This window comes from Cervus elaphus, chromosome 22, assembly GCF_910594005.1.
Source record: "Cervus elaphus chromosome 22, mCerEla1.1, whole genome shotgun sequence".
Lineage (NCBI taxonomy): Eukaryota > Metazoa > Chordata > Mammalia > Artiodactyla > Cervidae > Cervus > Cervus elaphus.
Window position 1 is genome coordinate 37,792,083 of NC_057836.1, and position 13,072 is coordinate 37,805,154.

General features: G+C 34.0%; 1 protein-coding gene across 4 annotated transcripts in view; it reads left to right on the forward strand.

The window, feature by feature from the left end:
- The window catches only part of CCDC91 (coiled-coil domain containing 91), a 371,982-nt gene that overhangs the window by 296,457 nt on the left and 62,453 nt on the right, over positions 1-13,072 (forward strand). For all 4 annotated transcript variants that reach the window (XM_043880595.1, XM_043880597.1, XM_043880594.1 and 1 more), the window contains one exon: positions 2,852-2,965. In XM_043880595.1, coding sequence (XP_043736530.1) covers positions 2,852-2,965 — 114 coding nt within the window. The remainder of the gene's footprint in view (positions 1-2,851; positions 2,966-13,072) is intronic.

A 13,072-nucleotide genomic window follows, 5' to 3' on the forward strand; every position in this document is an offset into this window, starting at 1 on the left:
TGCTTTTTCAGTGATTCAGCAGATGTTGGTAATTTGATCCCTGATTCATCTGGCTTTTCTAAATCCAGCTTGTACATCTGGTAATTCTCGGTTAATGTACTAATAAAGCCTGGCTTCAAGAATTTTGAGCATTACTTTGCGTGTGAGATGAGTACAGCTGTGCGGTAGTTTGAGCATTCTTTGGCATTGCCTTTCTTTGGGATTGGAATGAAAACTGACCTTTTTCCAATCCTGTGGCCACTGCTGAGTTTTCCAAATATGCTGGCATGTTGAGTGCAGCACATTAACAGCATCATCTTTGAGGATTTGAAATAGCTCAACTGGAATTCCATCACCTACACTAGCTTTGTTTATCGTGATGCTTCCTAAGGGATCCTAACCATTTGTTGGTTATCTGTTTTAAATATAGCTATGTATATATAGATTTTACAATGTTGACTGTCACCTAACTGCCAGCTGGGGAGGAGAGATTCAAGGGAGTCTTTCTTTGTAAATGTTCTTCTTCAACTCAAAATTTAAAAAGAAGGATCCTCAAAAAAAAAAAAGGAGCAGACAGTATAAACTCTCAGGCCCATCCACCCTAAAAAAAAAAATAAAAAAAATGTTAACTGAAGAACATAGTAGCTAACTCTCTTCATTTTTTTCCTGGATATATTCCTTTTATTTAAGTTGATGTTTTTGTCTTCAAACATTTCTAGTCAAATTTGACCCTTACTAGATAGAAATTCTGTTTGATATTCCATATGATGTGGATTTATCTTCTATATTCAACTAGTCTAGGTTTACAGTAGTTTTAAAATTATAAAACCGTTGAAAACCAAGGCTTTTTGAAACATGGCTATTTGCAAATCCTGTTCTGAAATAATGTGAAACTATTTACACTTTTAATTTATCCACGTACTGTGAATATTCACACCCTTCATCACAGAACTATTATTGTGTTTTATTTCAGGGGGCTTAGTAGCAGATGTATTATTTTTGCCTTTATAAAATCTGAAAAGTTTCAAATTTCATATTAGTATGTGTGAAACCAACACAAATTGTAATAGTAAGTGCTTTTATTTGAAATAATCTCTTTGTCTTTTTTTTTTTTCAAAAATTACTGTAGTTTTTCATAATGAGGTATTACCTCATACTGGTTAGAATGGCCATGATTTAAAAGTCTACGTATAATAAATGCTGGAGAGCGTATGAAGAAAGGGAACAGTCTTATACTGTTGGGGAAATGTAAATTGGTACATCTGCTATGGATAACAGTATGCAGGTTCCTGAAAAAACTAAAAGACTTATCATATGACCCAGAAATCACATTCCTGGGCTTATATACAGAGAAAACTCTAATTTGAGAAGATGCATGCACCCCAGTGTTCATAGCAGCACTATTTACAATAGCCAAAACTTGGAAGCAACTTAAATATCTGTCAACATGAATGAGTAAATGTGCTATGTACACACACACACACACACAATGGGATGCTATTCAGCCATAAAAAGAGCAAATGAATGGCATTTGTAGCAACATGGATGGACCTAGAGATTGTCACAGTGAGTGAAGTCAGTCAGAGAAGGACAGATACCATATGATATCGCTTATATGTGGAATCTGTTCATGATACAGATGAACTTATTAGCAAAACAGAAATAGACTCACAGATACAGAAACTAAACTTATAGGAGGAGGCATCAATTTAGAATTTGGGATTAACAGATAGGGCTTCTTGGGTGGCTCAGTGGTAGAGAATCTGCCTGCCAATTCAGGAGACATGAGTTCAATCCCTGGGTCAGGAAGATCCTCTGGAGAAGGAAATGGCAACCCACTCCAGTATTCTTGCCTGGGAAATCCCATGGACAGAGGAGCCTGGTGGGCTACAGTCCACGGGGTCACAAAAGAGTCAGACCCAACTTAAGGATGTGTGTGTGTGTGTGTGTGTGTGTGTGTGTGTGTGTGTGTGTGTGTATAAAATTGGGAAAAACTAAACCAAGACATGTATACACAACAAAGTGAAGGGTCTTCAAGAATAGCAACATGAGGGAAATACTATTGAGAAATATCACAGCATTTTCTAATTGATTGCCTGTTCAAAGAAAGATACTACCTGTGTAGACAAAAGGAAGTTAGAGTTTGTAGCATGTTTCCAATCTATGAAATGCTGTCTTAGCACAAAATATTTCTTAGTTTTTGAGAAGTGTTATATTTCTTCTTCAGAATTTTAGCCTTCTTTCTCTTTACCTGAAAATTTGAAATCTCTTAGGGTCCTTGATTACTTTTTCAGTGAAATGTGTAGTACCACTTTTCTCCCTAGATTTCTCATTTCAGATATTAGGACACAGAGTGAAATTTTTACCTTTCATTCATGGTGTCCAGTTCTCAACATCTTAACCTGGCAGGAGGACTAAACTAGCTGTAGATCTTACCACCCAGACCATGCTTGATTATTGTGTGATGGGAAAACTAAATGTGAATAAAACAGCCTAGAACATTAGGGTGTTCTTGGAAGAATAAATACAAGTTGGAAGTCTTATGTGAATAGTGCAAAGTAAAGGAAGGCAATCAATCATGTAAACATCAAATGAAAGGTTGGTAAGGAAGCTGTTGGAGTCTTTTAGGCTCTCCCTGCAATAAATGGCTTACTCCTTTTTTTTTTTTTTCCCTTTCACTCACTTTGGAAAAGTGAATTCTGTGGAATCTCTACACAGAACCCAAGAGATTCTGTAAGTTCTTATTCCTGTTTCAAGATATGCTTTGAACAGAATAAGTTCAACCCATTGAACGTTTTTAGTTTATGTTAAATGGACACAAACATATCATAGCACATACCTCCCTGACTTTTTCTCATCCTCCCACAAACAGGAAACAGTTAAGGCAGCAATAATAGAAGAGCAAAAACGAAGTGAAAAGGCTGTGGAAGAGGCAGTGAAGAGAACAAGAGATGAACTGATAGAGTATGTAAAGGAACAGAAAAGGGTAAGTATCCCCTGAAGGGTTTTAATTTGTTCTTCCTTAAACTGAAGCATTGGCTTCCATACAATGACATGAAATTATAAAATATTTAAAACATCCTTTTTCATCTAATTTAGGAATTTTCATCTAATATTTTTTTTCTGGTATAAGTATATATTCTAATAGTTACATCTGTAAACATAAATTCCATTTGTTAACAAAAAAAGCACTGAATAATTTCCTGCTGGATTCCCAGAAATGACCTATTTTCAATTTGACTTTACATTTAAAAAGAAAGTAGACAGGTATAGATTTTTTAAGTTTTTGCCATAAGTTTGTTATTTCTTGTGTAATGGTTGTCGAAATTTGTATGCACTCTTTAGGCCTTTGGACTAGGTTAACACCACTGTGGTTCTAATAGATTTTATTACAGTTATCAAATTAGGGCTCTTCTGCCATAGTTCTATTTTGAGAACAAAATTCAGAATATGCTTGTCAGAATTTATAATGCATATTGAAGCTTTACAAAATAAATGTCATTTTGGTACAGTGTGGTTTTATTAATTTGTAAGTCTGAGCAGTGGCTGAAAATAATGTATTTAATAATAGCTTAATTTGTAGACTTTTCAACAAATCTTTAATTTTTTTAGTATCCAGGATAAGAAACACTTAGGATGAGTTGTTTAATGGTAATCTCTGTAATAAGCATGTTAAATTACAGTATATTATATAATAAATTATATGGTGAATTCTCACACACTATTTTATGTCTTATTTATGTGTTTAGTATAACATAAAGTATTAAAAGACTATATATTACACAATATATAGTATTATATAAAATAATAAAATTATAAATAAAGCATAAAACATAGAAATAAAAGATTACTCTTCAGTTGGCAGTTAAATGGAAGAGTAATGACACTCCTAGGAGTTTCATAAGAACTCATGATATCACTTTAGTTCCATACTCTTAATTTAAAATCAATTTTGGTATGATATAAAGAAAATTCTTACCCCTCAATAGTTTCAACAAAGAGTTTGTCAGCAGAGCAAAAAAAAAAAAAGCTAAGTAAGCTTTCTAGATTATTTAATGACTCACAGAAGCATTTCATGTGGGATTAAATCTCTGTGCAACTTATCTCAAGATGTTTTTAAAAGTAGTTTAACCCCCCAAAAATTTCTAATAGATACATAACCCTTCACAAGAGTGACTTAGCTGCTAAAGAATCCGCCTGCAATGCGGGAGACCTAGGTTCGATTCCTGGGTTGGGTAGATCCCCTGGAGAAGGGAAAGGCTACCCACTCCAGTATTCTGGCCTGGATCCAGTGGATGTTAGCAATTTGATCCCTAGTTCCTCTGCTTTTTCTAAATCCAACCTGAACATATGCAAGTTCTCGGTTCACATTCTGTTGAAGCCTGGCTCGGGGAGTTTTGAGTGTTTGCTTGCATGTGAGATGAGTGCAGTTGTGTGGTAGTTGAACATTGTTTCGCACTGCCTTTCTTTGAGATTGGAATGAAAACTGGCCTTTTCTGTGGCCACTGCTGAGTTTTCCAAATTTGCTGGCATATTGAGTGCAGCACTTTCACAGCATCATCTTTGAGGTTTTGAAATAGCTCAGTTGGAATGCCATCACCTCCACTAGCTGTGTTCATAGGGATACTTCCTAAGACCCACTTGACTTTACATTCCAGGATGTCTGGCTCTAGGTGAGTGATCACACCATGGTGATTATCTGGGTCATAAAGATCTTCTTTGTATAGTTCTTCTTCATATTCTTGCCACCTCTTCTTAATATATTCAGCTTCTGTTAGACCTATACCATTTATGTCCTTTTTGTGCCCATCTTTGCATGAGAAGTTCCCTCAGTATCTCTGATTTTCTTGAAGAGATCTCTAGTCTTTCCCATTGTATTGTTTTCCTCCTTTTCTTTGCACTGATCACTGAGGAAGGCTCTTTTATCTCTTCTTGCTATTCTTTGGAACTCTGCATTCAGATGGGTATATCTTTCCTTTTCTCCTTTGCCTTTAGTTTAAAAGATTAGTATCTCTTTATGTTAGATAAACTAGTTATCAACTTTAGAAGTGTTCATTAAATCACAACAGTCATGACAATATTAGATTCTATTTGCACCAAAGTTCCACTTCTCTATCCTTCTTCCCTTATATAGTAAGAACAATAAATTTAATACAAAGCAACTGCCAGTTAATACATGTAATGAAATAGAACAGAGTATGGAATTAGTATATATGTGCATTATTAAAAAATAAGAAAGGCCTAGTTACATTATTTTTTATTAATTAAAAATGTGTTTTTTGGATTAATGTTTGGTATTCTATTTCCTCTGACATTTATAACATGATTCTAATAGTTTATTCGACTCTTGTTACTAGATTCATAGATGATAAAAACTAATTTAATTAATATATTAATAGGAAGTTTATTACTTTCACTTCGGGCCTTGAGAATTTTTTAAATAACACACATTGTTTAATACTTTTAACATTTGAATGTTTCCACCTTTCCAAATAGAAAAGCTGTAAAAAAGGAAAGTGGATAGAATATCTAAAATTAAAATACCCACTATGAGATTTCTTATATATATAACTTTTTAAAAATTAAGATTCTCTATACTCTGATTCTTTCTGAAATGGATTTCAGTGTTTCAAGTTAATTTTTATGAATTTTGGAAGCTTGGAAATTTTTCACATGCACACAAAAAGGACATCTTTTAGCTTATAAAGTAATACTTAGAAGAAACAAAAGGTTTTTGTAGCGAATTCATAATCTTTTTGTCTGTTTCCAAAAGACTAAATTAGAGCAGCTCATCTCTCCTTCTTCCTTTGTAAGATGAATTTCTTTTTGCATCAGAGAAGAACACTTTTCCAGAACAAAAATTTTCCTTTCTCGTCTCCAGCTTTTTTAACTAGAGTCAACTTGAGATTTTCAACATTAGACACCTCAAAAGCCCTGTAGACCTTGATTCCAACTGGGCTTACATTCCAGTCTGTGAAGTAATCGTCCCCCCTTGAAGTTTTCCAAAATCTTTGAAAGAAGAAGTCTAACCCCGTGTTAGTTTCTGTCTTTATATGTCTTTTGTCCTAACCAGTCTTTAACTTTTTTTAAAACTGTGGTATAATAATCTTCAACATACGTTGTTAAGCAAAAGCCACAGTTTGAATCATTGTGTATAGGAGTGGCCTTTTTTTCTGTGATGCAGAGTAAGAAATGCAGTTTACACTGTAACCCAGTTCTCAGTGAATCTATAAACAAAAATAAAAATTAGGAAAAAAATTTTACAAGACAGTACCTACCCTTGCTATGAACAGTGTACTGTGGCATTTTCTATTCTTTTTTTGTTTTTTACAATTATTTTTAAGTAAATAAATTAAGATTTTTAGTTGGAGTTTCAAAGTCTCAAAAATTAATAGAGTGAATAGACAGAAAAGTAGGAGGATATAGTAGACCTGAAAAGCACTATGAACCAATTCAACATAATTAAGATTTATACAATTTTCACACAACAGCAAGATACAAATTTTACTCAAGTTCTGTAGAGTATAAACCAGGAGACAGTGGAACATATCCAGGGACTTTTAAAACAAGGTACAAAAATTTCGTGGTCTAAAGGTATTGAAGTCATACACAGTCTATTCTCTTATCACTGTGGAATTATGTTAGAAATCAATATCAAAAGATAGTTAAAAATAACTACCTATTTTCACATGCAATGTGATATTTATCAAGAGAGATCTTTGACTTAGCCTTTAAGTCTCAATAAAGTTAGAAGTTCAGTGTTTTAAAAGAGAAACAGAATGAAATATCTGAAATGATAATCTTTTCAAATAGCTTATAATTTACCCTACAATATTAAGTGCAGTAGAATTACAAATCACTATAGAGGATAATATTCCTTTTTTCTGGGTATCTGGACTCAACAAGTTTTTAATCAGTGATCCAGCCCTTTTGAGTATTACAGTTATACTCAGAATTAGAATTAGAATTATACTAGGATTAAATTAAAATTGAGAAAATGTTTTACTTTTGAATGTCATTTACCAGGGTTTTTTGTTATCAAAAGAGATGTCACTAAACTTTATAAATTACTCACCATCATCTGATCTAAACATCTTAGATGTTTAAAACATCTAAACATCTTAGATCGGATGAAGGGATTACCTATACCTATACTACCTATGTACTAACTATGTGAATCAAAATTTACACTGAAGTTACACCCTGAGTTATTTACTAAGTTGAATACATAATACTTACACTGTTAGTCCAATTCATAATAATAATCAAAACTTTGTGTGTAATCAAACTATTCAAAGAAAGCTTTTAATATGATCAACCAGAAAAATAATTCAAATTAATAATGATTCTGTTTCAGTGACTATCTTGCGCTTTTTTGTAAGTATTTTAAAAGATAGTACTAAAGAATCCTCTATAAATTCTATCTTGTTAAACTGAGAAAATTATTATATTGAGTTCACAAATACAGTATGAAATTGAAAAGCCAAAGTTTTGCAATCTCACTTATAAATTTTTTCATATTAACTGATAGAAGTTGTCTAAATTTTTAATGAATTTAGAAATTTTCATTATAATTTATATAATAGAGAGGGAAAAGTAAACAAGAAAACCTGAAAAGATTTTAACACACACTCAATTTATCTGGGAATCAGCTAGGTATCCCTAAGTGTAGTGATTTATAACAGCCATACTATACTTTATTAAAATTGTTTTTTTTTTAATTTTAAACTCTCTTGAATCATTACAAATTCTGAATTAAGGGATAGCAGACTACAGCCCATGGGTCAAATTTGATTTTCTGCCTGTTTTTATAAAGTTTTATTGAAACACACAACCACATCCATTCACTTATGTGTTCATGCTGCAACCACAGAGTTGAGTAGTTCAGAGAGATCATGGGACCCACATAACCTAAAATATTTACTGTCTGGCCCTTTACAGAAAAACATTTGTCAACTCCTGTTCTAGGCTATCAAAATAATCTTGATGATAAAATTTCTTCCTGTCAGCCCTTCAAGATATTTATTCTTTCATTATGCCTCATTAAAACTAGACAATTGAAATTCCTAAGGTGCTGGGAAAGATTTTTTTTTCTCTCTTGATATTAAGTACCAGATAAAGCATTACAGTATTGCAGACCTGGTCATTAGTGACATAAACTTTATTTTAAACTAAAGGAGATTGTAGAAAAACGAGATGGGAAAGACCACATCCCTTGACACTTCCCCAGGGAGGAAGAATTTGTGGTTGAAAATGACCTATGGCCTTTGGATTAGAATGAAGTGTTCTAACTCATCCCACAAGTTAAGACTGTTACACATGAGCTTGCTATGAGGGAGGAAGTGTGAATAATATTCAGCAAGCAACAACTACTCACAGCCAAGCAGTGATTCCTAAAAAATAAAATCCCATCCAAATGTAATAAAAGATTATTTTTTTTTCCTCTTAAGAACCAGAATTATGGCCTGTATTTTCTAAATCACCTCCAGGAAAATAATCTGCACTTTAGAGGATTCTTTTAATTTAGATCTTCAGAGAGGAGTAAGGAGCAATTACCTTTACTTCAAAGTTTCTGTGGTCAAAGCATTGTTATAATTTTTTAATTATAAAAAGACTCATTTGATCCAGGTTTTCTACAGTATTCTTGAGTGTTTGCATCTCAAACTGTTTAATAAAAGGCAATATTTGGCCAAAATGAACTCTCTTGAATTTCTGATCTTTTATATAGTTACTTGAATTAAACATGATTTCAAGACAAGTTCTTTAATAACTTGTGTTCCCTTACGTTTCTCCTGTTAATAATTTGGGAATCAGACCAGCTGGTCTCTAGTGTGGGTCTTACAGCTCTGAAATCTGTTAAGACTATGAGTAACATTTTCCTTGACAACTGATGAATCTCTCCACGGGTTTTTAATTCTTGGTATAAATCCCTTGCGTCATTTATATTTATTTTGTGTATTATTTATACATCAATGTAGGGAAATGACACTTTCCTGACATTCCCCAGCCTCTTGCCCCTTTTCATCCCTAATCAGTTGGCCTTGCTTCTGCTATCTTGTGGCAGGCTATATTGTTACTTGCACAAGAAGCAACTCAGTAGGAATTCAACATCTGCCCTTCTAACTTTTGCTTTGGGTCTCATATTAGAAAAGGCTTTTATCTGACCAGATCATATTAAAATACTTTCAGCTGTACCTCATTTTTTATGTCAAAGGGAATTTTAAAGATTTGTATAGGTATGGTCTAAAAGGTTACTATTTTTCTATCTTATACTCTGAAAGCTTATTTCATACAGTATACCTTAAAATCAAATTTATTGCTGTTTTTCACTTTATATTTTAACAATCTTCTTGATCCTCTTTCTTATTCTCCTGTATTCACTTATGTGAGAATAATCTTGAAAGAACTTGCTGACATGTTAACAATCATGGACTTTGGTAAGGCAAATCTATTGACCATTTCCATTTCAACAGTGGGGTTATTAAGAAGATACTATAGACATAACAATGCTTAGATTAAGTACTATAATTCCTGTTTCAGGGATAAGACATAAATATGTTCCAACTTAAAATTAAAATGTATGCATTTGCACTTAACTGGTTTGGCCCAGCAATTAATTTAGTACTCTTCTTTGTTCTTTGTGATAACATTTTTGTTTAAGGCAAAGCAAACTTCTAAATCAGAGTATAGTAAGTATAAATACTTTAGTTGGAATCAGTATCTAAAAATGCCCATTCTGTTTTTGTGTAACTTAAATGTTCATCTAAATAATTCAATCACTTCTTGAATCATTATAGTGACGATTAGCTTTATTCTTCATTAAAAGGTTTTAGCTTTTTCTTAAATATTCAGTTGATTTTTCCATTATTGTACAACATTAAAGCTCTTAAAATTCAGATGGTGATAAGAATTGATTCAAATCATAGTCAAATCAACAAAATCAAAGTGTCACCTTTGAGTCATAGGCCACAGAAGTGAAGAGTTGACACACCTGATGGGTATGCTATCTTAAAGGCCTGTAGTTGGGCATAGCTTCTTGAGATGAAGAATAGCTAGATAACTTGTGATGTAAACAGTGAGCCACTGATATAGAAGGAAAGACAGAGGTCAGATCTAGAGGAACTGGTGGCTACCAAAGGCCCCCGAATTGAAATAATGATGATGACAACAACAGTAGAAGCTAATACTTATATAGCATTTACTAGGTTTCAGGCACTAGTCTAAGGATATTATTACATGTGTGAGTGTGTATATATTCATTACTCACAATAATGTTATTAGCCACCAGATCACAAAGCTAGAAAGTGACAGTCTGGCTCTGGAGCCTGAGCTATTAACTGCTGGGCAAACCATTTCTGTGGGCAAGATGCAGCAATGAAGAACAGGGAAGAATTTTGTGAATAGGTCAGAGTGAAAGTTTCAAATTAAAAGCCAAGAAGAGTAAGAGGTTAACAGAGATCCATGTTTATGTTTTATTAGTTGCATGGAACTACATGGTGTCTACCAGATGAAAGCTCCTGTGAAAGACCAGAACCACCATTTCTTTAAAAAGCTTTAAGTTTTGCTTTAGAAGGGAAGTTAAGAGTATATTATCTTAAGTAATTATATAAGTTCAAACAATGGCTTGAAGCAATAGTAAATACCATAACATAATATACTGCTAGAAAAAAGGTCAAAAACATTATGCTGATAATAATTAGCAATAGAACTCCAGAAGATCATTTCAGAATACAATGATAAGAGTGGGCTTTTTCATTTCAGTCAAATAGAAACTAAAATATGGACTAGCTGCTGCTGCTGCAGCTAAGTCGCTTCAGTAGTGTCTGACTCTGTGCGACCCCATAGACGGCAGCCCACCAGGCTCCTCTGTCCACGGGATTCTCCAGGCAAGAATGCTGGAGTGGGTTGCCATTTCCTTCTCCAAATATGGACTAGACTACATAGTAAATGTAGGATGGACAATGTTATATGAGAAACCAAAGGGTTTGGTCTCCTATAGGAATAGGCAACTTAATTTATAAACATTTTTATTAAAAAGCCTGTTTCTAGATTCTTGATATAACTTTTGGTTGCAGTTCTATAATGTACTAGTTCATGAAGCTCTTATTATTGAGGACAGTGGAGATGGAGGTTTTTTGTTTTCTTTTTTTTAAGATGTTGTTTTACTTACCCTTTAGCCAACGTTAGAAGTTAAAAAGCTTGCATATATAACTTCATTTATTCGTGAACTATTTATTAAGAGTCACAGTTGCCTTTACCATGCTGCTATTAAACTGTTTAGAAAGAAATGAATAAGAAGTGGTATTTCAGATTGCTAGTATCTTGATCTATACAATATAGATCCTTATATCTATACAACATATGTCTTTATATACACTTCCATCTTCCAACCTGAGCTGTGTACTGAGAAGTTTCAGTTTTAATTTTTTTCCCATTCTATAAAGAAATGTTAATCATCTTTAATAATGTTCTGCTGTGCTAAGGACACAAGGCTAAATAGATAATCAAGAAAGGGAGCTTTTACCTTGATATCCATAATAGCAATGCATGTTTGTTTAACAGCTAAAATATATAAAGATTTTTACATATGTTATTTGATTCTTAGTTCAGTTCAGTCACTCAGTCATGTACGACTCCTTGTGACCCCATGAACCACAGAATGCCAGGCCTCCCTGTCCATCACCAACTCCCAAAGTTTACCCAAACTCTTGTCCATTGAGTCGGTGATGCCATCTAACCATCTCATCCTCTACCATCCCCTTCTCCTCCTCCCCTTCCCAACATCAGGGTCTTTTCAAATGAGTCAGCTTTTCACATCAGGTGGCCAAAATATTGGAGTTTCAGCTTCAACATCAGTCCTTCCAATGAACACCCAGGACTGATCTCCTTTAGGATGGACTGGTTGGATCTCCTTGCAGTTCAAGAGCATCAGTTCTTCAGCACTCAGCATTCTTTATAGTCCAACTCTCACATCCATACATGACTACTGGAAAAACCATAACCTTGAGTAGACTGACCTTTATTGACCAAGGAATGTCTCTGCTTTTTAATATGCTGTCTAGATTGGTTGTAACTTTCCTTCCAAGAAGTAAGTGTCTTTTAATTTCATGACTGCAATCACCATCTGCAGTGATTTTGGAGCCCCAAAACATGAACTCAGCCACTGTTTCCACTGTTTCCCCATCTATTTGCCATGAAGTGATGGGACCAGATGCCATGATTTTAGTTTTCTGAATGTTGAACTTTAAGCCAACGTCTTCACTATCCTCTTTCACTTTCACCAAGAGGCTCTTTAGTTCTTCTTTACTTTCTGCCATAAGGTTGGTGGTGTTGTTCAGTCACTAAGTCGTGTCCAACTCTTTGGGACCCGACCCCACAGACTGCAGCACTCCAGGCTTCCCTGTCTTTCATTATTTCCCGGAATTTGTTCCAACTCATGTCCATTGAGTCGATGATGCCATCCCACTATCTCATCCTCTGTCACCCTCTTCTCCTCCTGCCCTCAATCTTTCCCAGCATCACGGTCTTTTCCAGTGAATCAGGTGGCAAACTATTGGAACTACAGTTTCAGCATTAATTCTTCCAGTGATGTTCAGGGTTGATTTCCTTTAGGATTGACTGTTTTCTCCTCCAGTCTGACACTTCTCTTCAGTGGCTCTCAGTTTTTCATTCTTTCTGCATGACTTGCAGGAGCTTAGTTCCCTAACCAGGGATGGAGCCTGTACCACAGCAGTGAAAGTGCTAAGTCCTAACCACTGGACAGCCAGGAAATTCCCTCAGTTCCTAATTCTATTTTGTGATGTAGAAAGAAGAAATCATTGTTATTACAAAAAGATACAATGATTTAACAATATCAATTCAGGCTTTGCACTAATATCTACAAAAGTTTCTTGTAAAACATTTAAAAATAACTACCTTCCTCTTGTATACTTTAAACAATTGGACTATAGAAATTATATCTCTTGGATTGTAGACTTCTCCATAATAGGTTAATAGTCTTTTAACTATCCTGAATATTTATGAATACCTGCTAGTTCTGATTCTTTGATTTCTTTTTCAAATATATAAATAGTTAAGAAATGAATTATTTTTT